This window comes from Megascapheus bottae, chromosome 11, assembly GCF_031878675.1.
Source record: "Megascapheus bottae isolate mThoBot1 chromosome 11, mThoBot2.hap1, whole genome shotgun sequence".
In the NCBI taxonomy this organism is placed as follows: Eukaryota; Metazoa; Chordata; class Mammalia; order Rodentia; family Geomyidae; genus Megascapheus; species Megascapheus bottae.
In genome coordinates this window covers 56,878,133-56,906,095 of record NC_143519.1, presented here as the reverse complement: position 1 = coordinate 56,906,095, position 27,963 = coordinate 56,878,133, and the positions used below count along the sequence as shown (strand labels likewise).

At 42.2% G+C, this 27,963-nt stretch overlaps 2 protein-coding genes across 5 annotated transcripts in view; one reads left to right on the top strand and one right to left on the bottom strand.

Moving 5' to 3' along the window:
• Positions 1-6,417, top strand: part of Pan3 (poly(A) specific ribonuclease subunit PAN3) — a 135,624-nt gene extending 129,207 nt beyond the window's left edge. For all 4 annotated transcript variants that reach the window (XM_090342335.1, XM_090342334.1, XM_090342333.1 and 1 more), the window contains 2 exons: positions 137-275; positions 3,465-6,417. In XM_090342335.1, the coding sequence (XP_090198461.1) occupies positions 137-275; positions 3,465-3,605 (280 nt within the window). In that variant the 3' untranslated portion in view covers positions 3,606-6,417. The remainder of the gene's footprint in view (positions 1-136; positions 276-3,464) is intronic.
• A 7,751-nt stretch (positions 6,418-14,168) lies between these two features.
• The window catches only part of Flt1 (fms related receptor tyrosine kinase 1), a 180,783-nt gene continuing 166,988 nt past the window's right edge, over positions 14,169-27,963 (bottom strand). Inside the window, exons 26-30 of the mRNA XM_090342332.1 lie at positions 23,041-23,146; positions 22,648-22,793; positions 20,897-20,981; positions 17,730-17,824; positions 14,169-14,870 (exon numbers count right to left, since the gene is read on the bottom strand). Coding sequence (XP_090198458.1) covers positions 14,684-14,870; positions 17,730-17,824; positions 20,897-20,981; positions 22,648-22,793; positions 23,041-23,146 — 619 coding nt within the window. The 3' untranslated portion in view covers positions 14,169-14,683. The remainder of the gene's footprint in view (positions 14,871-17,729; positions 17,825-20,896; positions 20,982-22,647; positions 22,794-23,040; positions 23,147-27,963) is intronic.

Genomic DNA, 27,963 nt, shown 5'->3' with positions numbered 1-27,963 from the left:
TAGTTTTTAAGAACCTACACAAAACTTCTCTTATTTCTTATTGGGGAGAAAATAAGCTACTTGAATCTGAAATGTAAGCATTATAGCCTTTTGACATATAGCATGGATTACTGAGGTAAAATTTACCTTTCCTCAGGTTTCAGAAGGATCCAACGTGGTCAGAGACTGGAGATCGTTATCTGTTGAAACTCTTTAGAGATCATCTTTTCCATCAGGTCACAGAAGCGGGTGCTCCCTGGATCGACCTCAGTCATATCATTTCTTGTCTTAACAAGGTACCTTGTATCTGAATATTGAACATCATGATGCTGACTACAACTTGAGTTACAAGTCCTGATTTAAGTCTACAAGACAGCTTTTAAAAATAACATTCTAGAATGGAAATACTTTTTAATTCCTGAGGGAAAAATTCCAGAATTTTTTATTTTGGTACTACTTATTGTGATAGCACATCACAGAATGACTGTTTTACACTGAGTTTTTTTTGTTGTTGTTTGTTTTGTTTGTTTGTTTTGTGGTCATGGGGCTTGAACTCAACCTGGGCACTGTCCCTGAGCTCTTCAGCTCAAGGCTACTACTATCTTACCCTTGAGCCAAGCCCCACTTCCATTCTCTAGAAGAGATAAGAGTTCTGGGCTGGCTTTGCACCTTGATCTTCAGATCTCGGCCTCCTAAGTAGCTAGGATTACAGGTGTGAGCCACCGCACCTTTTTTTTTTTTTATAATTTTGTTATAGGACAAAGAATGAGAAAATTATTAGGACAACGAATGGGTACATAGAAATCATTTTATTTTTTCAATAGTTATAAAAATCCTTTTATTTTGCCATTGTCATATTGAGTATTACTAGTTCATTTATCGTTAACTCCAGATAATACAATAAACATGAAGCTGGTAGCATCAGTAGGCCCTACTGCTGAAGATAGTAAATTCGTGCCCTTCACTCATGCTTGTAATTCTAACTGCTTAGGAGACTAAGATCTGATGATCAGAGTTCAAAGACAGCCTGGGCAGGAAAGTTTGTGAACCCTTATCTCCAGTTAATTACCAAAACTGCCAGAAATGGAGCTGTGAGTCATGTGATAGAGCACTGGCCACGAGCAGAAAAGTGCAGGGACAGCAAGGACTGTGACAAATACACAAATTCTTTTTTTTTTTTTTTTGAGAGAAATTTCTTTTAGGAGAAATACAATTTTCAAAGAAAAGAACATTTTTCCTTGTGAACTAGAGTTACAAACTTGTTCATCAGTTGCATATCCTAGTTTATACTTAAGAGGACTAGGTGTAAAACTCTGGTCAGTGGCAAATCTACCCCATAGCCTGTAATTTCTTATGTAGCCTTCAAGCTGAGAATGTTTTACATATCTTTACTGTAAAGGTGATAAACAGGGGTTACAGTTAATGTAAGTAAGGAATGGGTACTTTTTAAACACAGTTAACCGCCCTCATTTTCTCCTGCTTACCCCTCCCCATTCTCCTTTCCCTCCAATTGCAAAGTTCATTTCCAAAATAGTGTCTAGTGTGTATCATTATTGTATTACCTTCAGGGGAAATGTGCTGTTGCATTTCTGCCTTGTTTTAAATGTCCTTTAGAGAGTATTATGAACAGCATAAAATTATATGTGCCATTGAACTCATCTATTATGTACATAGTAAGTCTTATTTCTCATAAAAGGAAACATTTTCTTGAGTACAATGTTTGGAAAATAAGTATCAGATTTTAGAACTTAGTGTCTTCAGCATCAAAAATATGACAGAACCAGTAGATAAAAATAAGAACTTGCCCCTCAGTGGATGAACGGATGGAGAAAATATGTATATATATACAATGGAATTCTTGACCTCCATCAAAAAGAATAATATTGCACCATTCATAAGGAAATGGAAAGACTTGGAAAAAATTGTATTAAGTGAATGAAGTAAGCCAGACCCAAAGAAACATAGGTTGCATGGTTTCCCTCATTTGCGTTAACTAGGATAAGTCTACAAATCTACAAGAAAACACACTGGGTGGTAAAAAAACAAAAGAGAATACACCTGGACAAGATAAATTATATAAGACTCTAGACATTCACACAGTGAGAGGATACTCAGGAGAAGATCACAGAGGCTCGTTAGCTCTGCTCCTCTGAGCATATCAAATCATATTTATTGAAATAAACTCCAAGAAATGGAAAGAAGAAAAAAAAAATAAGTAGAACTTGGGCCAGGAAAGTGGCCTCATGGTAGAGTGCTTGCCTAACATGTATGAAGACCTGGGTTTGATTCCTCCGTACCACGTACATAGAAAAAGCCAGAAGTGGCACTGTGGCCCAAGTGGTAGAGGTCTAGACTTGAGAAAGCCCAAGGACAATGCTCAGGCCCTCAGTTCAAGCCCCAGGATTGACCAAAAAAAAAAGTAGATCTTATTAATGCTGACAAGTGGAATTGGTGGAATAAGTCATGTACAGTAAAGAAAGCAAGAGATTAGTTAATGAATATTGAAATGAAATAAAACATTTTAAAGCTTTTACATATCATAAGATAGCCAGCTGTTAATAATACCTAATCACGATATGGTGTGTGTCTGGTGTTAGAGTTTGAATTCAGCTTGCCTGGACTGAGTTCCTTGTAGCTATGCTTCCTTCATGGCCAGAATGACAAGTCTTGCACCACCACCCTTTTTTTGATGGTACCGGGGTTTGAACACGGGCTTTATACTTAGAAAATGGGCACTCTTCCTCCTCCTAAGCCATATGTCTAGCTCATTGCCCAGATTTGTATTGATTGAGATGTGGGTCTCACAAACTATTTGCCCAGACTGGTCTCACACTGCCATCTTTGCAATATGCGCCTCCTAAGTAGTAAGGGTTACATGCATGCACCTCCACTGCTGACTAAAGTGTCTAAAGAGAGTGTAATGAATTCAGTGGGAAAGATAACCATATTGATTATTAAAGAAACTAACATTCCACATAAGCTAATTTTGTAGAAATAACAAATGAACAGGTAGAATGTTTTGAAAGTTTAATCCTCCAGTATATTTTAAACATTGTAATGAGTTACTAAATTAAATTAAAAATATATTGAAAATGTAAAGAAGTTAAGTAAAAAATGTAATAGGGAATATAATTTGCTAGACAGGATTAGTGTTTATGCTTCATACAAACCTCACAGAAATGCTGCTGTCAAATTCTAATAGAATAGATAACCATAACCTGGCATTTCTGAGAGGAAGTAACAAAAGCACATGTATGAAAAATGACTATTATCTTTAAAAATTTGAAAAACATGAGTTGAAAATTGTGTACATACTAACTAGTAATGCAGTATACATATAGATACACATGTATATGTGATACATATAAATGTCTAAAAGCAAATGTGAGAACATTTAATTTCTGTTTTCAAATGTTGTCGTAAAATAAAGTCTACTTAGTTCCATATAAGATGCACTTCTTATTTTGTTCACCTGTCTGTTACAGTTGGATGCTGGTGTGCCCGAAAAAATAAGCCTGATTTCCAGAGATGAGAAGAGTGTCCTGGTGGTGACATACAGTGACTTAAAGCGCTGCTTTGAAAATACTTTTCAGGAACTGATTGCAGCTGCAAATGGTCAATTGTAGTATTCCTAAACATATCCACAATGTGGCTAAGGAACTTAACCAGCAGCAAATTGCACTACAGCTGAACTGTTCTCATCTCCTTTGCATGGGGAAACAGACAGGAGAGGAGCAAAGCTGCTTGCACTTGGGTCAGGTGCACTGTTACTTGAAAGGAAGAATGTCTCACTTACCAAGAGCTCCAGTTGCCGTTGGAGGCTAAGTCTGTGAAGAATTTATTTCAGATTAAGGAGCGCCATCAGGTGGCTAACGCTCCCTGCTTTTGTTTTTTCCACTTGTGTATGCACTAATTTTAATTTTTAAAGACTTTTTCTGATCTTTGGACTTTTGCGACATTGTATACTTATTAAGGGAAACTATTTGCGAGGACATTTTGGGGAAGCAATATTGGCAGCATTTTTGCCATTGGGAGATGCAGAATTTGCTCTTTTGGGGTTAGGGTACCCTGAATGACATAATGGACCAGGTAAATAATTCATAGAGGTGCGGTGTAGTGCATAATTCTTGTAAGGGTATTGTATGCAAGCTCCGTATGCCACCCACTGTTAGTTCAACTTGAGATTTTTTTTTTTTAAAAGAACACACAAAGAGAAGTATCAGTGAATTGTTGGATATGAATTCCCTTATTAGTTGATTGAAATCCTTTTCTGAATAACAATAAGTATTAACTGAAGAAGTATATATAGCTCTTTGCTCCAGATTTCACCCAGTCTTTTTAAAAAATAAAACAAAACAAAAAAAAGCAAAAAAAAACCAGGCACTTGCCTGCTCAACAGATTAATTTACATTTATTCAGTTTTTAATAGAAAAAATGAAGAAATTGTTTTAAAGGCCTAAAGTTCAGGAGATAATATCACTTCAGGTTATTTCCAGTTTGCTTTTTTTGTATAAAGTTTTGTTCTTTGAACCACAGCTTTATAATGGTACTTTACACTGGATACAGAGACACTGTTTGGAAGTGAACTAAACACAGCAGTGGTCTGGCATCAAGAGCTTACTGACTGTTTTACAGCCTGAAAAGCCTGAATCTGGAGATAAAATGATCTGCTGTGCCTTTGCAGTCACTGCTTAGCCCAAAGTAATAGTACTTTTGATAACTTACTCTGCAGGATCTTCCTGAATAAGTCCATCTCAAAAGTTTGGAATTTTCCTCCTTGTAACTTTCTTACTATTTGGACATGCAGTTGTCGCCCAACTTGGGTATTCATGGAATTTCTAGTTAGTGAAAAATACCTATACTTTGATACTGAAGACTGCCAAATACATAGGAATTTTCTTTCTTAAAAAAAAAAAAAAAAACCAGTAATGAAGCCTCTCTCCTTTGCCAGCACTGAATGTTTTACTAGCACTGGGTGCTCACCATGCAACTATGAAGAAAATGTGGAGATCAGAAGGTCAGGACAGGCTCCCGGGCACTTGGCAACTCATGTTACTGTCTTCAATTTTAACAATTACACATATTTGATATTTCAGAGAAGTTTGTAGTATTTCTCTGTCCACTTTTTATAAGCTTTAAAATGATCTTTTTCTGCCTTGAGATTTACATCAAGAAAAAGCACCTCTCTTCACCTGAACGCTCTGAAGACATATTTCCCACGTTAACAAGGGTGTTGCATCCACATTTGGTAGCACCAGTTGTTGAGTTAACAAGAAAATCAATTATTGCATTTGATCTGGATGGATTTTAAAGAACATAATGTTCCCTATTCCAAGGATAATTAACATTTACCATCATTAATGTTCTTTTTTTATGTAAAAGGAGCAAGAACTTGGAGACATTAACATGCAAAAGTCTTTTATCATTAGCTCATGTATTTGAGAAAGAGCAGCTGTCTTTTTATATGTTTTTTGACAAATCATATTGTAATTCTTTTGTACAAAAAAGAACTACTTGTATTCTAGAAGAAATATGAAATGCTTAATTTATAAGCGGGCTGGAGATTTTTTCCAATATTGTTTTCTTTGAAAATGAAAGGAGATCATCTATTTTAGTTTTGGGGTCTGGGAACTTTTTGAAAATTTTAATTTGTGGACCAATGTTTTGTGAAAGCTAAGGGAGGGCAGGGGTAAAATAGGGCTTGAATCTCTCACTCTGCATAGACCAGCACACTTCCCTCTGCAAACCCGAGAATGTCTGCACCACAAATGCTAGTTTGCGTTAGCCCCTGTAGCCTCAGGACTTGGCTTAAATATGAAAGATAGACAGCTGATACGTTTTCATTGCATAGTCAGCCAGAAAACACTTGGTATCAGGTAATGCATATTTTTTTATCTTTGTTTTATATTTATTTTTCATTTAGTTTTTATTGGGAATGGTTTTCAAAATAATTCTCAGTTCTGCTTAGGTGGTTTTTGGGGAATCCTCTTTTCCATAGTGTTAATTCCATTTAAGAGGTCATCTGAAGGTTAGTCTTCAATCCATAGGAAGATTTTAATACCTGAGAATAGTCAAATTAAGAATATAAACTTCCTGTATTTTCCTGTTATGACAAGTAAAAGCACAGAAAGGACAACCTTTGAAATCATGTAACGTTGGTCATTTCAATTTTTTTGTACTTGGGACAGCACCCTGTCCCCGTACCTATTTTAAATTCTGTTAGTATTTACTTCATTGTAAATATTTTTGAGGGTACCCTTGTACTTTGCTTTTGACCTTGGTTCTGTGATTTGAATGTCAACAACTTCCCTAAAAAGCATCAGTATGTTAAGTTCTAACATCAAGATCCCAATATGTGTTACTCATCTTTAATCCTGTTTTCAGTCTTTATGTGTACAGCAGTATTTTTAATAAAGAATTACAGAGATAAAACTGTCAGGATTTTTTTGGTGCCAGTTTAAATAACAGAATGATACTTGTCTTGACTGGGTTTTTGAAGGTTATATCTTCTCTGTTTGAAGGAATTTTTATCTTTGGATAAAATGGTAACAGATTTGTTTCATTAATTTGGCAAATAATCATTCCCTCTTTATTTTCTGGGTCCTTGAACCTGTTTTATGAAATAAGACTACCAGTTCAGGTATTTATAAAATGTTTTCAGTGTGCACAGACATTGGCACATAATACACAGTTTACATATAGCCAAAGAGAAAAAGACAATTTAAGTGAAAAGGGATGACATGTAGCTCGTTCCTGTGTTTTGTTCTGCAGTTCAGGGAACAAAACCCAAAGCCTGATGTCTTCGATGATGCAAGTGCTGCTCCTCCTAGTCTGCCATTCAGTACTTACTTTGCCATGTGGACGAGAGGTGTTCCAGAAACAGTCAGAATAGAAGGATAATAAGTGATGGTAAATTATTAACATTCATTCCTTCTGGGTTGTTTTTTCCCACGTACATTTTCAAAGATAAATGCAATACAGGATAATTGGAAGTGATAAGGGCTTGAGACATGAGCAAAAATACCTTGATTAACAATAGGCTGTTTCCAGCCAAAGAGCTGCTGAATGGCTTCTTAGGAATTCAGAGAAGAAAGTAATGCAAAAGGATTTTGTGTAGAATGAAATTGAAAAGCATTGTGAACTTGGATGGTTATCAAAATATCCATTATTGGTTCATGAGGAAAGAATCTACTTGGAATGAAGGGTATGTTTGGAGACTTATACCTTTAAGTATCTTAGGATAAAATATGAAATGCAAATGTTAAATTTGGTGCAGTGGTAAGTGGGATTATACAATGTTCCAAATAGTTGGAAACAGTGTTTTGTGCTTTTAGCAAGTGTACAGCAAGGTCTTAAGTACAAAAATCTACAAACTTCCAACAGAGTGGGGTGTGTGTGTGTGAAGTGTGTAAGTGTGTAAAAGACGGCCTTTGTCCTTAAAACAAAAGTCAGAGCCAGGAGTTTGGCCTAGTGGTAGAGTGCTTGCCTAGCATGCATGAAGACCCAGCTTCAATTCCTCTCTGTACCACATACAGAAAAAGTTGGAAGTGGGGGCCGGGAGTTTGGCCTATTGGTAGAGTGCTTGCCTAGCATGCAGGACACTCTGGGTTTGATTCCTTGGTACCGCATACACTGAAAAAAAGAGCTGGAAGTGGTGCTGTGGTTCAAGTGGTAGAGCTCTAGGACAGTGCTTAGGCCCTGAGTTCAAGCCCCAGGATTGGCAAACAAAACAGAAGCCAGCTGACAGGAATACTGACTGTGCCAGTTAGAGCTCTGATCTTGGCTGGTCTCTTCAGTACACCAGTGCGTGCCATAGTTGACCTAGGATTCAACAATTCATTAAATATCCCCTGGCTTGTCTATATCAGACATAGTTTTAGGAAGCAATGGGGATTCTGTGACTGCAATAGGAAGTTTGCTTCAATTTCTACAAGGGCAGTTGGCCGTCAGCATCTGTGGTTCCCATTTCTATGTGCTCTCTAATTAACATATTGAAAGTATTAGGGGGGATGTTTCATCTGTATAGAACACATAAGGATGTTTCTTGTCATTGTCCGGAGTGCAGCATGACAAATGTTTCCATGGCATTTGCATTGTATTAGGTGTCTCAAGCATCTAGAGTTGATCTAAAGCATGAAGGAAAATGTGCAAAGGTTCTAGGTAAAGGCAACAACATATTATAGAAGAGCCTTGAACATTGTAGATTTTGGTATCCATGAGGAAGTAGATTCTGAGCAAATTCCCATTTGCTCTTGAGATACAACTTTGTTTAACAGTAGTAATGGTTATGAGACCAACAGTGCCAATAAAAGATGCAAAAAGTGCCATGTTGCTAGATACAGTTGAAGGTAAATTTCAGATAAAGAAGGGGAGGGCGGGCAGGTGGGTGTTGAGTCCTGGGGCTTGAATGCCATGCAGAGTTGTAGAGTGCTGTCCCCAAGCTTTTGTGAAGGCTTTTCCATTTGAGTCGCCTGTGCACTCCTAGCTCTTTAGTGATTTAACTGGAGAGAAGAGTCTCACAGACTTTCCCGGGCTGGGAACCTTAATTCTTAGATCTCTGCCTCCTGAGTAGCCAGGCACACACTGTAATGGTTTATTAAGAATAGCTACTTATCCAGGGCAATCTTCATAGCAAAAAATGTCTGTGATTCCCATTTTCCTGTTCCTCCTGCATTTCATCTTGCCCTTGTAGATGTGGAGAAGGGATGGTGAGACATTTAGTCCTCATGGGATAGCTGAGCAGGATTTGAAGCAAGTGAGCATATAATAAGTTGAGGACGAGGTGTTCACTAAGGGAAATGTCAGGAATGTTGGAGGAAACGAGTAAACTATAGCTAGAACAGGAAGTGTAATCTCTGAGTGATGCAGACCTGAGGGCCACTGTAAGTGTTTTAGCTTCACCTTTAAGAGAAAGGGGAAGATAAGGGATTTTGAACAGAAGAAGAACATGGTACAGGAGGGGCATTGTATTGCAGGAACATCAGACTGAACAGATGCCAAGGCAATGGAGTCAGGAGGCTTTTGTGGCTAGAGTGATCGCAGCAGATGTGATAGAAAGTGTTGGATTCTGGGTAGACTGGGATATCCTGGTTAAATAAAAGTGGGGCAAAGAAGTCAAATGACTCTTAAGGTTTTCACTTTGTGTAGGCAGGTGAGAAGATTCTGCTTAGGTGAAAGATACTTGGACAGACAAAGGAGTTGGAGGAGGGCAAGGAGGATGAGAAGTATAGCAAGACAGGAGTTTGGACTGGGACCTGAGACATTTGCACATTTGTTCTGGTTGTCAACTCCAAACATAGTTTCTTAGATTCTGTAGGTCTAGTATGGATGGAATGCAGTACAGGTAGATGGCTTATCTTGGCTGTGCTTGAGGTCTAAGCTGATAAATAATTGCAGTAGCTAGAGTAGACTGAGTTAAGACTGGACTTGGTAAAGGACTATGAGAGTACCTGAGACTGGCCTTGCTGTGTGTTGAGCTGCAAGCATGGTACTGTGGGTAGAGCACCAGTGAATACGAGTGCTAGTTTCTGACCTGGGTTCCAAGTTGCAAAGTGTTGCTCATTATATGGTTACAAGTGAGTCATGATGCTAGCTCTAATCCTAGGGGATGGGAAACGTGATGGGGAGTGGGAGGAGAAAACCACATTGCCACAGTGGCCAGGTGGGTGGAAGGTGTTGGAGAAGTGTTTTAGGAAATAACATCAAAGCATTGAGAGGAAATATTAGTCAAACTCTGGTTTATATATGATGTCTGGACTGCACATAGGAATCATTGCAAATGCATTGTTTAATCCAGGAATTGGTTGAGCTCATGCCAAGGGTTGGTACGAACAGTAGGAAAAAGCTCCAAGGGCCTATCCCAAGGCTAGAACGTTGCTAGAGCAACAGGAAGAGGCAAAGAAGCCAGTGATTTAGGGAGGAAGGGACATGTCACATTTTTCAGGAATAAAGGTCAATCTGCCAGTGTGTCAAGTGTGATTGAGACAGTCTCAGTGAGACATCACCCTGTCCCGTTGCTTCATTGAAGGTTTAGAAGAAGTGGAAAAGTGGAAAATGACATTTTCTTGTATAAAAAGTTATAATAGGTTTTTTTCTTCTTTGAATAACATGCATATGTGTCAAAAGGTCACAAATGTACAGCACAAGAAATTATAATTAGGTCACATTAAACTAATATCACCCACGGAACACCAGATCAAGAAATGTGGTATTAGTAATATCTAGTTCAATATTCGAATTGTGTGTAGGCGTACATGTTTGTGACTTTAACTCAGGGCCTGGGCACTGTCCCTGAACTCCTTTTTAGCTTACAGCCAGTACTCTACCACTTGAGCCAGAACTCCACTTCCAGCATTTTTTGTTTTTTGGTTTGTTTTTTGGCAGGAATGGGGGAGTTCGTTCACTGGAGGCTTTCCTGTTCAGGCTGGCTTTGAACTGCTATCTCAGATCTCAGTCTCCTGAGTAGCTAGGATTATAGGCATGAGCACCTGGCTGCTTTTGTTGCTTTTGTTTTCCTCCCAGAAGTGTATCTTTAGTTCACAAAATAGAAAGCTGGCTGTGTGTAAAATAATTTTCAGATTTTCATGATATGTGAAAATTCCAAATCTGGTAATGTGTTTAGCACTGAAAAGTCCTATAATCCTTATGAAGGCTATCTTTTTACTGGTGGGAGAAAAACATGAATTCCCAAATGTGCTGTAAGTTCCCAGAGTCATGAGAAAAATTTTACACTATGATGTGATGCTAGTTCCTCAAACATTCTTCAAGTCATTTGCCCAAATGAGTGACTTCACTCTTCTGTTAAAATCAGGATTTTAAGAGAAGTTCAGAGTTTCAAAGATAAAATGCCCTTTGCCTTCAGTGAACTTTTGTGCATGACTGTGTGTTCCAATCCTGGGGCTTGGACTCGGGGCCTGGGTGCTATCCTTGATCTGTTTTGCCCAAGGCTAGCACTCTACATCTTGAGCCACAGTTCCCTTTTTGGCTTCTGGCATTTATTTGCGCATGCATGCATGTATCATGTAACCACCAAGGAGAGGGAGAGGGACTGACATATGCATGTAATCCACAAAGTGAAATAGATGACTCTTTGCTGAAGCATTTGTCATGGAGGTGTTTGTTTTATGCTTTTGCCCATTACTTGTTTGCCATTTTGCACACGACCTTTCATCTGCATACGCATGCGTATGCTCATACACACATGTCACATAATTGTGATCATTGTTTACTAGCAGAAAATGAGTATGTAGGGAAGACTGCCTCTTTTTGAGGACGCTGCCATCAGCATCTGGTGCTCATTAGGGCATGCTTTATTTCATCATCTGATTCCTTTTAGTGTCTGGTTTTTCCAGCAATCTGCCTATTTGATTTGCTTTGTATTTGTAGTTTGCAATGTATCCACTGCTTACAGCAGTTGTGCATAATACAGATGGAAAGTTCTGTGTCTTCAGTAGTGTTTGCTGTATCCTGTGCCATGCTTAATAATTGGTATTTTCTGGGCACTGGTAGCACATGCCACCAGGATTAGTTTGAAGGCAGCCCAGGCAGGGCAGTCTGGGAGACTCATTTCTTTACTCCCCAAAAAGCTGAAATGGAGCTGTGGCTAAAAGGGTAGAGTTCTAAGTCTTGAGTAGAAAGGTTCAGGTACCGTGCCGAAGCCTTGAGTTCAAGCCTCAGGACACGTGTGTGTGTGTGTGTGTGTGTGTGTGTGTGTGTGTGTGTGTGTGTGTGTGTGTGTGTGTGTGTGTGTGTGTGTGTGTGTGTGTGTGTGTGTGTGTGTGTGTGTGTGTGTGTGTGTGTGTGTGTGTGTGTGGTATTTAATGAGGTCTCCTAGAACATCAGTTCTCTCCACCCCCAGGGCCAACCTGGAGCTTGAACTTGCCAATCCTGGATCTTGAACTTGGGGCCTGGGCATTGTTCTTGAGCTTTCTCGGGCTAGTGCTCTACTACTTAAGCTGTAGCATCACTTATGGCTTTTTCTGTGTATGTGGTACTGAGGAATTGAACCCAGGGCTTCGTCCATGCTAAGCAAGTACTCTACCACTAGGTCACACTCCCAGCCCCGTGTTACCCTTTTTCTTTTTTCCCACTTACAGTTGAAGCAGACAGAGAAACTATGTGAATGCTTTTAGAAGTTAATTTTATTATATGAAGATAATATACAAAATACATTCATCATAACTAGGAAGGCAGAACCAGATCATATCTTATTTCTGTAGCATATATTCTTGGTTTGTATAAAAGTAACTTTTAAATTCCAGTTTCCTTAAATAATTATGCACAACGTACACACACACACATATACAAACACAGTTACTACCACTGTCAGTTGAAAGATGGTCCTCCTGTAATCAGTTGAAATGGAGCTGGAAAGTATCTGCTTCATGTTTAACATCTTTATAGGCTAGGGAACAGAACATGACCCAAAAGTCCTAAGCAACAGTTTTCAAGATTTGGACAAGTTTGCCCCGTGGGCTAAAACTGTGGTCCAAGCATTACTTCTTGAGCTAACTTCAAGAGTTCGTTTCTATTCCATTCAGTGTCATCTCACAGTGCTTAGACAGATGTGCTGTTCATTAGAACCTCCCTTTTTTTTTTTTTTGGTCTAAAATGGCCAATAGTAATATTGTGATGGTCAGAAATTAAGAGTTTTCCGGTGCTGTTTTGATGGACAAACATTATGGCATCAGATCCCCTTGCTTTTCTGTCTATTAAGATTCAGATAGAACCACTGTTTTGGCTGCTGGACTCAGGGAACCCCTTAAAAGCAGCAGAATATTCTAACAATATCCTAATAGGTTCTTGTTTCGCTTATGGAAAGGGGTATTTTTGAAGTTTCTTAATGACTAAGAATTAGATCATTAAACACAAGGTATCCTAGGATAGATAAGGTTTTCTTTTTTTATCACTAGTTGAATCCTTATCTGAAAGAAGTGGTGGACTGGACTCTTTCATTTGCTATCTAACTTCTGTCCTTGTTACCTGGCTTATGTTATTGCTCGCTGTTACGAGTTTTTGTATATGGAAAGAAGTTCCCATCCCCATCCCCACCCTCCTTGCCGGCCCTCCCTGACTGTGTGTGGATTTAATTCCTATGGAGAGACCTACCTCTCTCTATCCTGGCCAAAGGACTCCTGAGAGCCACCCGGGGGCACCCACTGCCTCATTGGAGGACACTGACTTTTCCCATGTCTGATAAAGAACCTTGCACTCAAGTGCACTGCAAAGGGAAGAAGTGCTGCTTTCCTCGGACACAGAGTGCGGGGTCTACTGGGAAATGACTGCTTAACAGGAAGCTGTGATCACTGCTCCCTGTCCAGCAGGTCTCCCAGTCTCCTTATACTGCACCATGCATAGAGAGCATCCAACAGAAGTCAGCATACACACTCAGGGCCCACTGACTTTGAGACTACAGAAAGCAGGCCCCCTATTCTAGCCTGTCTCATTTCTACCCTGTTTCCTGCTGCCCCCATCATCAGATCCAAGGCCAGGTCCACAGCCAGTGAAAATTGCCTTTCCTTCTTTTATGGTTAGTATGCCATGTCCCAACTGTATTGATATATAATATCTTGTATCACCTTGTTTTTCTCAAGGAATATAAAGTGCTTAATAGACATGGACTAATGTTCTTATATATCCCTCACATCCTTCCATGAGACAGTGGAATCCCCATTAGAAAGGCATGACTGCCTCCATTGTGGGTCCCAGCTCCCTGGGTGAGTTGTTTTAGTTGGTATATATGGAGTTTCTGCCTTGTTGAATTTTATTCCATTAGATCTAGTTTGGGTACAGAGAAAACCCTCTTTATGATCATATACAATCTCTCCAGCATCCTACATAGCTAACTGTGCAAAAGGAAAAATGTCTTCGCTATATATCGGTTCTTGAAATGGAATCTGTAGACTACCTTCATTCACCAAAGTGGTTTCGCTTACCTTCCTACGAACATCACACTTAACATCAGACCACCCATTTCTAGTTAAGTTCTCAGTATAATTCATTAAAGCCAATGGTGGGCTCAGAATGGAGCACCACCTCAGTGCTACAAAATCAAAACGAGCCATGGTATAGGAATAGAACTAGTCCCATAGGTAGTTTCTGAAGATTTGCTTTCATTCCACAACTCAGGAAATATCCCCTCCTTTCTTCCCTGTCATTGGTGAAGGTTGTGAGGTCTTGGAGGTCTGCAAGAGAGCCCTCTCCTGCTGCTTCCCCTGCCTTCTCTTTCCTCCCTTCCTTCTCCCCTTCTCCTGCATGCTAAAGGACTCCAGAGGCACTGCCTACACCAGTGTGCGATTCCTTTAATTTCCTGGGCTGCTGCTTTCTGGTCCCAAAGTTGCTAGAGCAACCGGTGTATCTTCATCTCCCGACCCTGTCCTGTGTGCATCTTCATCTCCTGTGTGGCCTGAGCCCTTGGGAGCTGGGGCAGGTGAGTCATCGGGCTTAGGAAGGGTTTCTCTTGAACACAGAGAGTGACATGAGGGTGGAGAGTAGTGTTCTTTCTCTTATCGCTATTGAGTCTATTGGGGGTTACATTCTTGTTAGTCAAAACATTATAAAGCACTGTTAAAGTCATCCAAAGCAGCTGGCTCCTGTGATAAGGAAAAGGTGTAAACTCATATATGCATGATACTGACAGAAACTAGTTTTCGGGGTGGGGGGTGTAGGTACACATGTGCTTCTAGAAAGGTGCTTGTGTCAAGTATTAGGCTGGAGGTGAGGAGTACAAGAGCACTGAATTGTAGTCTGGGGGTGGTGAGCAGCACAAATCCTGCTTGCCTGGCTCCAGGTTGTCACACACAGATCTGATGTGGCCACAGCTGGAAATGCAGAAGCTGGGCCTGGTGGTATCACACAGCCCTGTATCTTTGCTTTTACTGGTTACTCTCAAGCTACAGGGAGAGAGGTGGGGAGGGGGGGGAGAGAAAAAGGGAGAGAGATCAATCAGATGTACAAAACGGGTTTCTCAAAAGCAATCACTAAAACCCCAGTGTGTGTGTGTGTGTGTGTAAATGTGTGTGTAAGTCAGTAGTGGAGCTTTGCTCTCACTTGGCTTTTTTACTCATGGCAAACACCCCAATACTTAACCTCAGCTCCACTTCTGGCTTTTTGCTGGTTAATTGGAGAAAAGAATCACACAGACTTTTCTGACTGGGCTGGCTTCAAACTGTGACCCTTAGATCTGGATAGCTAGAGGAATTTTTCATAACCCACCAGTGCCCATTCTTACTTCTCCTTTCTTGCTCATTTGTCTACACCTGTTATGCAATCTCAACTAAATATGTGGGACAGATTGTCTTGGTTCTAAAATTACATATTTCCTTCCTTGTGCTACTTGGATTCTAGGCAAAGAGACACATGCCAGTATCTGAGGATGGAACATATTATGAGACTATGTAAATCCATAATTCCATATGGAAATTAAGTCTCTCTTCTACTCAGGGGTCACATAGCTGTTATGGACAGAAAAAAAAACCCAGTGCCTTCTTGCCAATTCCCATGTTAAATCCTGGAACGTACAACCTCAATGTGATAAAAGTTAAGCCAAGTGTTAGAGCGGGGAGGAGCCTACCCTGAATTATTCAAATGAGCCTTATATGCAATAACGTGAAGGCAGAAGGAGATTCGTGGCCAGACACAGAAAAGGACATGTGGCCAGGCACAGAGAGAGCCACAAGCCAAGGAATGCCAGAAGCTACCACAGGATGGAAGAGGCCAGGAATGGATTCTCCTACATCATATGGATGGAGTATGGACTGGCTGACACTTTGTCTTTGGAATTTTGGCCTCCAGAAAGTCAAGGATATAAATTTCTCTTTACAGCTGCATACCAGTGGCTCACACCTGTAATCCTAGATACTTAGGAGGTTGAGATCTGAGGATCGTGGTTCAAAGCCAGCCCAGGCAGAAAAGTCAGTGAGATTTTTTTATCTGCAATTAACCACCAAAAGCTGGAAGTGGAGCTGTGACTCAAGTGGTAGAACATTAGCCTTGCACATAAAAGCTCAAGGACAGCACCTAGGACAAGTTCAAGAGCCACAACAACAAAAAATTCTCTCTTTAAAAGTCACTGTATCTGTGACAATTTGCTATAATGGTCTCAAGAAACAGACCTTGGGCTGGGAGTTTGGCCTAGTGGTAGAGTGCTTGCCTAGCATGCACAAAATCCTGGGTTTGATTCCTTGTTACCACACACACAGAAAAAGAAGTGGTGCTGTGGCTAAATGGTAGAATAATAACCTTAAGAAAGCTAAGAACAGTGCTCAGGCCTTGAGTTCAAGCCCCGGGACTGGCAAAAAAAACACCTCAGCTTCACACTACCTCCCTCTTGTAGTTAGGTTCTAAAGAGAGTTCTGTGTTGCTGGGACTTTTTTTTGTCCTTGTCCTTGCGCTTTCCTCAAAGCCAGCACTCTACCTCTAGGCCAAACTCCTGGCCCTACTGGGACTATTTTACCAGTAAGACTCAAGTGTAGATTTAATATTGTCCAACCAACCTGAGTTACACATGTGGGGAAGAGAAGCTTCTCGTGTCTTTTCATATTTGTGTCTAGTTTTTGTTTAACAGGCTCTGGGATGAGGGAGAGAACGTCATACACCATGTTAATTGGTGTGTTGTGCTATGGACTAGCACACGATGGTTTTCATAGTAGAAGATAACCCTGTATGGTTTTTCTTTAACAAAAATCAAGAAAAAAGCAGCAGTCACCATTTTATGACGTGCTCTACCACAACAAACGTATAACTGCACCAGGTGCTGGTAGCTCATGCATGTAATCCTACCAACTCAAGGAGGCTGAGATATGAGAACTGTTCAAAGCCAGATAGGGCAGGAAAGTCTATGAGACTTCTTATCTGCACTTTAACACCAAAAGGCTGGAAGTGGACCTATAGCTTAAGTGATAGAACACCAGTTTTGAGTGAAATAGCTAAGGGAACAGTGCCCGGGCCCTGAGTTCAAGCTCCAGTATTGGGGTGGGGGGAGCATTAAAAAACAAAAAAAAACCTTTGTTATGCCACTTTCTGCATTTGCCCATGCTACTTCAGCCCTAGACTGCTATTGAGCAAACAAGTGTATAGATGTCTGCGTAGAAAGGTCTTTGGGCTTTTGTTTTTGCTGGTCCTGGGCACTGTCTTAGCTTTTTAATTTTTTCCTCAAGGAAAGTGCTCTACCACTTGAGGCATGGTGCTACTTCCGGCTTTTTTGAGTAGTTTATTGGAGATAAGAGTCTCATGGAGTCTCCTGCCCAGGCTGGCTTTGAACTGCAATTCTCAGATCCCAACCTCCTGAGTAGCTAGGATTACAGGTGTGGACCACCAGCACCCGGCTTCTCGTCTTTCCAGCTGATTTGATGAGCTCTGCTGTTTATATTCCTTAAAGGTATTTGTGCCACCATTTCATTTGCATCATTTTTTGTTGGTGGTCATGGGACTTGAGTCCTTTTGCTCAAGATTAGCGCTCTACCACTTTGAACCCCAGAACTACTTCTGGTGGTTAACTGGAGATGAGTCTCATGGGTTTTCCTGCCTTGACTGGCTTTGAATCTTTTATCTCAAATCTCAGCCTCCAGAAAAGCTAGGATTACAGGCTTGATCCACTAGGGCCAGCTGGAACAGTGCTTTAATACAATGTGGAAATGTTGCAATTCATGAGGGAAAGTAGCCCCCCAGAACGCTCCATTAACCAACATCCCAAGCATTTTCCTCCACTCCTCCCCTTCAAGGAGCATAGGAAACACATGCAGCTTTCTTACTCCATCTTCAGCGAGGCCTTGGGCTTGCTCTCAGTCCAGGTGAAGCGCTTCACCAGCGGGGACGCCAGCACAGTGCTACAGTCCAGTTGGTAATCCTGGTGGAGAAATGGAGAATGGTTACATGCTTGCAGGGCCAAGATGGGTCCACACTAATGCTGGGATGTACCTTGTGGAGCACGTCACATCAGGGAAATGGAAACCTATGCTGTAGAAAAGGAGGCCTAACTCGTGGCCCAGCGCTCGCCTCCTGGTCTTGGGATCACACCTGGCTGAGATGGTGCCTGTCCCCCAGTCAGAAGGCGTGGCTGTGGCTTGTGATGTAAAGTAAGGCCACCTCTGGGATAGGCCCCGAACCCTTCCGCACATGATTCCCCTTCTTTACCTGTAATGCGAGTAAACACGTGGACCTCCCCCTTTGTGGGCCCTGCCCACCTTTGTGCTGATAGACTCCTGCATCCTATATTAGCTGAATGGACTTCCTCAATAAAAGCGTTCCTGCCTTGACTGGTCTCCCTGCAGAGTCTGATTTGTCCTCTGGCGAGGGAGGGCTGGGTGCGGGCGGTCAGTCGGCCCTCTCCTTTCTGGGTTTATCCTCCTGCAGGTCGGGAGGGACCCAGGACTAAAAAACCCCGACAGTACCTCTGAGGTTATTCCAGTCACTGCCCTCACGCTCCACCACCCCTGCCTAGTGACACAACACATCTCCATATCAACAACTGCAGACTTGGGCAATTACAAGTAATAATCACTGCCAGAAACTTTGTAACTCTGTTCCACAAGGTGAAGTAAATAAAAGGGGAAAATGCATAGCAGGTTAGCTCTTTCCATATGAAAATTACTTCATAGGGATAATACAACTAATCTTGGCAGTATGGGTATGGGTAGATTGTTGTTCAGTAGCCACAATATATAAAAAGTAAAGTGCGAGGTGTTGGTGGCTCATGCCTGTAATCTTAGCTACTCAGGAGTCTGAGAGCTGAGGTTCACAACTCAAAGCCAGCCCAGGCACAAAAGTCTGTGAGACTCTTATCTCCAATTAACCACCAGAAAACCAGAAGTGATGCTGTGGCTCACAGTGGTGGAGTGCTAGCCTTGAGCTGAGCTCAAGGACAGCGCCCAGGCTCAGAGTTCAAGCCCCACAAAAAGCAAAGTATTATAAAGGTGTTTCAATTATTTTTCTTGGAGACTAGAATTTTCAGGCTGTACTCAATCATAGTTTCTAGCAATTGTATTTCCTTTGAGTCATTTTCCAGCACTGACTTGTACTCAGACTCATTACCCTTAATACAGCATATATTCTAGTAAGCAAATTTCACACTTTGTGTCTCTCTTTCTCTGAGGCTCTAACTAGACTCTGTTTAGCCTTAGTTATCAGAAAGCAAATACCTACGCAAACAAGAAAGCTGACATAAGTTACCATGTTCTAGGGTTACCATATACTAGTTACCAATAACTAGGGTTATTATTAAGGCTGAAGGATGCTATTTTGTTCAGTATTGTTTCTTGGGATTTGAACCAACATACCAAACAACAATATTTCTTCCTGAAGCTTCAAATTTAAATGTGTATACATATATATGTATATATGCATGTGTACATATATATTATACAATAGATATATACACATATGCAATGTGTGTGTGTGTGTGCTGGTACTGTAACTTTAACTCTTCCATACCTCCACTTCTGGCTTTTTTTGGTGTTTAATTAGAGATATGAGTCTCATAGACTTTTCTGATTACGTTTGATCCTCGGATCTCAGCTTTCTGTGTAGATAGGGTTACAAGTGTAAGCCACCAGTACAGTGCCCAGCTGTTTTTATATCTTTTTTTTTTTTTTTGTCAGTCCTGGGGCTTGAATTTAGGGCCTGGGCACTGTCCCTGAGCTTCTTTTGCTCAAGCCTAGTATTCTATCACCTGACCTACAGCACTACTTCTGGCTTTTTCTGTTTGAGGTACTGAGGAATTGAACCCAGGACTTCATGTATGCTAGGCAAGCATTCTACCACTAAGCCACATTCCTAGCCCTATTTTTGCATCTCTAAAGTCATTATGTATCTTTCTCTCGTATTCTGGTGTGTTTTAAGGGTGACAGTGGTGCTCTCAAGGTGATCTCCTTCACACTAGGGTTTTGTTTCCAGGGACTTTGTGTGGGACGTGACATCTCTAGTACTTATCCAACTTCAATGTGCACAGGAATCCCTAAGGATCCTCAAAATCTGCCTGTGGCAAAGTAGTCAGTGGCTGTGGTAGATCCTAATGCTATCTTCCAGGTTATGGCCCCGTGTCTGCCTGGAGATTCCACACTGAGCACAAGAGTCTGCCACACCAGAAGCACATTCCCGCCTAACCTTCCTCTCCTCCCTTTATTCTCTCAGCCCCATTCCGGGGCTTCAAAGACAAGATCTGGTGGACTCTCGTGTGCTGATGTGTCCTGGTTCGTCTTCCTGGTGATGTGAGCAGGGATTTGGCTGCCTGTCCTAAATAACGTTGGGGAGAGCTGGACACTGGTGGCTCCTGTGTGTAATCCTAGCTACTCAGGAGGCTAAGATTTGAGGATCAAGGTTCAAAGCGAGTCCAGACATTAAAGTCTATGAGACTCTTATCTCCAATTAACCACCAGAAGTGGCGCTGTGGCTTAAGTGTTAGAGCTTTAGCTTTGAGCTGTAGTGCTCAAGAATAGGGCCCAGGGCCTAGAGTTCAAGCCCCATGACTAGAGAAGCAAGCAAACAAACAAAAGAAAAGAACTTTGGAAGCAGTGGCCTAGGGGTAGGTGGTCTCCTCTGGGCTCAGGATAGCTGCACCACAAGGTATCTATTACATTACAAGGCCTAGCCGATCATTTGGGAATTCCAGTATATGGAAAGCAATAACACACCAGTAAGTGTCAAGAAGCTGAGGAACACATGAAGTTTCCCAAGGGACCAAGTTACTACCAGATTGTACAATATGGGCCCTAGAGTACGTTTGCGGCCTTTTTCCAAACATGAACTTCTCCATTCAAATCAACTCTGCACAGCTAATTCCATCAGTCTTCTCAACATTGTCATTTCAGCCTCTACTGGTGACTAGCCCTCACTGATAAAGAGCTACCAGATGCCTGGTGTTGATATCTGGACAGAGTCAGGCAAAGACTTCTTCTTCCCAGGTTCACCACTAGTGACTTACATCAAACATGGAGGTGGTATTTGGAGAAAGTTCCTCAAGGGTTTTGATTCTTTCCAGGCTCAGGAACTTAAAAGCATTCACGTATCTAAAGAAGGAGCAGGAAGAATAATCAGGAAAACATATGTAACTCTGATCAGTCGGGAACCCATGGATTTCAGGTGTAAGTCAGCTAAGATGAACCACAGTACCAGTTGTCTAACTCCTGTGGTTCAAATGTCTTGTTGTGCCCTCTAGAGCTCTTCATGACAATCCTTCAGGACAATTCTTCCCATGGTTGTCAAGTCACATTCTGCAGTGTTCAGCAAAACCTCAGATGGGCCCACTCTGGCCCCTGTGCAACCAGAAAACATCCTGGTCAGCAGAGATGTGAAGCAGCGTGTGGCCTGAAGCACTTGGTGCTACCAACAGGAAAAATGCTATCGCAGGAAAAGACTATCTTGGCGTATATAGCTGCCTACTTCCTGAAAGGAAGGCTACCTAGCTGATTTCATTGTTCAGTTGAGTGCTAGAGCAAGTCTTACAATACTATGTGCAGTGAGTGAAGATGGGGAGGTGCGAGTTATCTGCAGAATCTGTGTAGTACAAGCTGTTAATTTTTCTTGAGGACCTACTAGAAATTACCATCAACGACGTTCACTAGATAGCGGCTTACAGGCACGTTCACCTCAGCCATGATTAAATTACTCCCTGCAAGGCCTAACTTCTTAGACAAACTCTCTATTGAACCCATAGCTAGCCAAGCACTGGTGGCTCAAGCCTGTAATCCTAGCTTCTCAGGAGGCTCTGATCTCCAGTTAACCAGCACAATGCTTTAAGGTGAAGAAGGTATTGTTCAAGTGGTAGATCAGCAGCGTTGAGCAAACACAAATGAGAAAGCTTGAGGCCCCGAGTTCAAGCCTAGATACTGGTAAACAAAATGAACCTATAGCAGCCCGATGCGGTGGCTCACACCTATAATCCTAGCTACTCAGGAGGCTGAGATCTGAGGATGGCTGTTCAAAGTCAGCCCGGACACTAGACAACGTGAAATTCTTATCTCCAATTAATCACTAGAAAAGGGGATGTGTGGCTGTGGAATAAGGGGACAGCACCCAGGCCCAGAGTTCAAGTCCCATGACCCCCCCACCCACAGACACAAAAAAGCCTGCAGCTAAGCAACATACTAGAAAGGCCCAAATTACTCTAACACCCCTGCTCATACCTAAGGTCTAATCCAATTAAGCCTTGGTAAGGGGTTTATTCCGAGGTAATTGATTCCTCTTTAAAACATGGATGGCAACTCTTCCCAAGCCTCCTGGGCTGCTTGTGTGCTTGGAGCTGAGCGGCGATGTCTCATTGGCTCCCTATGACTTGGAAGCCTATCACTGATGGCTGCCAGTGCTTTCCTATTGTTACAACCTGTGCCTTCCCTGGTGGCTGCATTGAGGTCTGAGTGCCAGGCCTGTGCCCACTGAAGATAAAGATGCTAGAAGGCCCAGGGGAGAGAATAATTCTAAAAGGGAATCTGACAGCATAGAGAATGGAGAGGGCAAAACCTCCTGCCTCGGGCTGGCAGATCGTTCCTATAATCCTAACTTCTTAGATGATAAAAATCTGACTCTCTTGATTTTTTTAACCTAGGGGCTGGCTGCAAACTATGATCCTCAGATCTCAGCCTTCTGAGGAGTTAAGATGACAGGTATAAGGCATGAGTACCCAGCTCTTTTGTATATTATAAAAGTCGGTATTCATGTTGGGGAAAGAAATCTTACCTGACATCATCAGAGCTTTCTGTGTTAAACTTCAGGGCTGAAATGCCATCATCCTTGAAGAAGTCCTCAGAGAAGGCAGGAGTTGAGTATGTAAACCCACTGTTTCTTGTCAGTATGGCATTAAGTGGAATATAATCTTTACCATCCTAAAACACCAAAGAGAGAGCTCTAATTGCATACATTTTAATCTCAACCAATTTTTGTGTAGTGTATCAACTTCAAGTATATCATTTCCCCCATCTTGTGCTTTGAAAAAGCAATCCTGGATGTGTGTGTGCATGCACTGTACTTGCTGGTGCCCGTGCACAGACACACACCACACTGCTGGCTGAACATAAGCAGAGCTCTTAAAACAACCAGCAAAGCTTTCTGATATTCCACACTGAGTTTTACCTGTTGTACATTGGCTTGAAGCAAATCACCTAGTTTCTCCACAAGTTCTGCAAACCGTGGTCTTTCTTTAGGGTCTTTGTGCCAGCAGTCCAGCATGATCTGATAACTGTTGGGCAAAAAGCAGAGAAAGAGCTGGAGAGCAGTGGTATATGGGCAGGTCACTCTCCTAGCCTGACTTTTAACCACATGTGGCCTGGCTACAGGTTTGTCTCTAGCCCCTGCAGACAAGGATCCATTTGGGTGAAGTTCTGCCAGCAGTGAGAACCAACCTTCCAGAACTCGCCTGACCCAAGCTTGTTGGGTGTCAGTGGCCTCTATACAGTAGAAGGACTGAGCCTGTGAATGAAGTAGAGCTACTTAAACAGGAAACACATTGTTCCCTACAGTTAGACTCTTTCAAAAGCACAATGTGGGTGTTGGGGGCTCGTGTTTATAATCCTAACAGGCTAAGATCAAGAAAGAGATCATGGTTTCCTGCCCAGACAGGAAAAGTCTGTGAGACTCTTATCTTCAATTAACCACAAAATGTCAGAGGTAGAGATCCAAGTGGTGGAGCACTAGTTTTGAGCAGCAAAGTCAGGGACAGCACCCAGACTCTGGATCCAAGCCCCAGGTCCAGCACCAAATAATAAATAAATAAATAGAAACACGACAAGTGCTGGTGGCTCATGCCTATAATCCTTGCTATTCAGGAGGCTGAGATATGAGGATCATGGTTCAAAGCCAGCCCAGGCACTAAAGTCTGTGAGGCTCTCATTTCCAATTAACCACCAGAAAACGAAGTGGCATTGTGGCTCAAGTGGTAAGGTGGTAGCCTTGAGCTGAAGAGCCCAAGGACAGTCCAGGCCCAGAGTTCAAGTCCCATGACCGACAAAAAAATAAACAAACAACAACAATAACAAAAAACACCCAAACCAACCAAAAAGTGTGACATGACATCTTGAAAGTGGAAGAGAACTGTGGACACAAATGAGTGAGTGGTTTGCCACACCCATTTCATTCTTGCATTATAACAAAGGTGGGTTTGAAGCAGCGTCTCAATATGTGCATGGTATTCCTGTGTTCTCATCGTCCCTGACGCTGTGTAGTGGACACTGAGGGAGAAGGCACAGGCTATGTGACCCAGGTCACTTTGAAAGGTGAAGCCCATATACCCAGGACTGCAGTCAATTCCTCAAGCTCTGTTTAAAGTTCCTGGGTGTGGCTGATTATTTTTCACCCAACATCTCTTATGATGAGCTGAACTCCCACCACTAAGGCAAAAAAAAAAAAAAAAAGTACAGGCTAAACTTCTGGATTTGAAACATCTGTCTTAATATCCCAGAGTCCAAGTCTTATCCTAGGGTTCCAGTGTCACCAGGTTTTTCTGCCGATCTCTCCTGCAGATGGGAAGGAATCCGGGTCGTGTCTATTATGTCTGTTTTAGGCTCAGGTCAGTCTCTATCTGCGCCTCCACAAAACATTCCACAAAGGGTTTATTCCCTTTGGGTCTTTGTGCTCTTTGTAGGAATTTGGTTTTAAGTTTTCTTTTGGAAAATCTAGATCATAGAGGAATCTGGAATTAAAATCTAAGCATGCTGGGTCTCTGAAGTTAGTTCAGGAAGCTGGGCGTCAGTGGCTCATTCCTGTAATCCTTGCTACGAAAGAGGCTGAGATCTGAGGATCCCAATTCAAATGGATCCTGGATTGGAAAAATCCATGAGGCTTTTATCTCTAATTAACCACCAAAACAACAATAACAACAATAAAACAAAGACAAAACTGGAAATGGAGCTGTAGCTCAAGTGGTAGAGTGCTAAGCTACAAAGTAGGTTAGTTAAGTAGGCTAAGTAATAGGGCAAAGCCTTAAGTTCAAGCCCCAATACTGGGGAAATAAAAGTCAGAGCCAGTCCATTAAGCAGTATGTGACCTGGGATCTCATCCCCATTCCACTCCCCCAACACAGGCCTAGCACTCAATAAATATGTGCTAAAGAAAGTTGGGCTAGACTCTGGTAGAGACAGTTCAGCTCTCTTGCATGAATTCTTTAATCACATCTCAAACATTACTTTCAGTGCTGAAAAATCGATGGTGCTGGGAGGAAGATGCCTAAGAACTCATTCTACCTCTGCCCAGTTGCAGATTGTGTCAAGAGCTGAGTCCAGGCCAGGCCTGGAGTACCAGTAACAGGGAGCCAGTTCCATTCAGCAAAATCCCCAGGCACCAGTCCACCAGCATTGCAAACCTGGAGGGGGTGTGAAACCGGGACCACCTACGACCACTGCTGTTTTCTAATGTCCCTCATCATTTATGATTTCTAGATTCCACTCCTTGGGGCATATAATTTAGTCCAAATGAATCTCAACAAACACCAAAGGAAAAGGAAAAAGAAAACAGACTGGAAAGCATCTGATTAAACAGGCTCTGGGCTAGGAACCAGCAACTCTATTCAGCCATTGCACAGCTTTCCCCACTAAGTAAATAGCTTTCACAAAATAAAGAGACATCTATTGCCTTGGGGGACAGGGGCCTTTGGAAAGAGTTCCCTTTCCAAACTATCACTCAAGTTCCCATGTACACACCACTGTAGGCCAAGTTTAGGTCACAGAACCCCAGTTCTAAAAAGCTTCCTGTGTCCTCGCCCAGACCTTCTGACTACTGGAATAAACAAGGAGGAGATTACAGCTCTCACACACTTAAGAAGATGGTGAACGGCGTGAACCCGGGCTGCCTGCGGAAACATTTCACCAAGCTTGGACTTATCTGCTTACATTTCTAAAACAAGCTTCCATTTTTTTTTTCCAGAGTGGAGGAAACACACCACCGTATAGACTGTTAAGGGTTACCTGGGTGGGGAGGGGGAGAGGAGGGTTGAAGCCAGGCACCTGTGGCACACACCTGTACTGGGGAAGTTGAGAACAGGAGGATCTCTGGGCAGAAAAAGTCAGGAGATCCTTCTTTATCCCATAGCTGGGTGCAGCGGCAGGGGTCTGTCATGCCAAGCTATCTGGGAATCTGAGATTAGGAGGACTATGATGTCAGGTTAGCCAATGCAGAAAAGTCACAAGACTCCATCTCCACACAGGAAAGATGGATGAGGACGTACAGGCCTATAATCCCAGGGGCGATGGTGGGGCACAGCTCAGGTATGTGTCCCAGTGGGAAGAGACCTTATCCTCAACCAGTAACAAACTGAGTTAGAGGCATGGCTCAGCAGTATCATGCCAGCCTCGCAAGTGAGCCCGAAGTTCAAATCCCAGATTTAAAGGTTTGATCAAGCCTGAGGAAGTCCTTAGTCCAAAGCTGAGGTGATTCTGTACCTCTGGAATTATTCTGGGTGAGAATGGAAAGCAGTCTCATCAAGCAGGCAGAAAGGTGATGTGGACTAAAAGCAGAACAAGTTTGCTATCTGGCTCTGTGGCCCCTGGCAAGTTACGTCACTGCTCTGTGCTTTGGGTCTCTCAACGGTATAATGCAGCCAAAACACTTCCTGTTTTACTAGTCAGTTAGCATTAGGGAAAATAACTTATGAAATGTTTCAAAATAATGGTTAAACAGTGTCTGCCACTTAGAAGCATAAAATATCCATTTGGTTAATATTATTTAACAAATGACAAGCATTGGTGGCTCATCGTTCTCATTCTAGCTATTTAGGAGGCTGAGAACTGAGGATTGAGATGGAAAGTAAGCTGGGGCAGGAAACTTGTGAGACTCTTTTCCAATGAACCAGAGAAAAGCCAGAATGTCCAGGTGTGGATCAAGTGGTAGAGCACCAATATTGAGTTAAAGCCAAGTGTAAATGGGGACCAAGACGTGAGACAGGGTATCGATGTTTATGAAGTAACGTACCTTCTATTGGGTGAATATAATGTAACCCTTCTATTAATCACAATACAAAATATATGAAAAAAGCCAAGTATGTTTTGCACTGGCATACAAAAAATGTAATAATAACTTCAATTTTCATTATTCCTGTTGGTATCTGAGAATGAACACTGTGCTTTCAGATTGCACAGAAAGCAGAAGGATGTATATGATTCAAAGCTTGGGTGGATATATGAGAAAATCATTTTTCCTAGGAGATTGTAGGAAACTGTAGGGGCAACATTCCTTGTCTAGCAGGCCCTGTAGTCTAGAACCAACAGGCTAGAGGATTGGTATCTCAATCTGTATCCTGTGCTGCTTAACCTGACAGAGGGTACATTGCTTTGTCCTGAGGCTGCTACTTGTCAGGTTCAGATGATATGAAATTGGGTGGGGAACATCAGGAAATCATAGATGCAAAGTGTTCTTAGCTTGTTCTAGTTTTTATTATGTTATTAATTTGTACCAGTTTGGGACTTGAACTCAGGGCCTGGGGGCTGTCTGTTAGCTTTTTTTTTTTTCACTCAAGGCTGGAGCTCTGCTACATCTCTACCTCCAGATTTTTTGCTGGTTAATTGGAACTAAAAGCCTCACAGACTTTCCTGCCTGGCTGGCTTTGAACCAAGATTCTCAAAGTAGCTAGGAGTACAGGTGTGAGCTACCAGTGCCTGACTATGTATCCTTATTTGAAACCAGGTCTCCTGATGTTGAGTACGAACTTTCAAGCCTGCAACACTTTATAGCATCGCCGGTCCAGCTCTGTCCCTGGCTTTCAGAGAGAGAGGCCGGGGAGTTAACGAGGTTGCCACGCTACAGGTGAATCTCAGGTTCCCCTGGCTTTCAGACTTCCCCAGCCCTGGCCTCATCCCACACTTCTCCGTCCTTCTCCTCCGGCTGGGTCTGACCTAGCTTTGCCCTGAGATGATGAAGGAAGGAGATAGTGATCCTATCCAGGTCCACACTCCCTTCACTGTCCCTGACTCCTCCCTACAGGCCATCCTAGGGCTTGGTCAAGACTCCATTGTGTGGGATGTGGGAGTGAGGGGTGGAGGGGAGGGGGGAACCAGCCAGCCAGTTCAG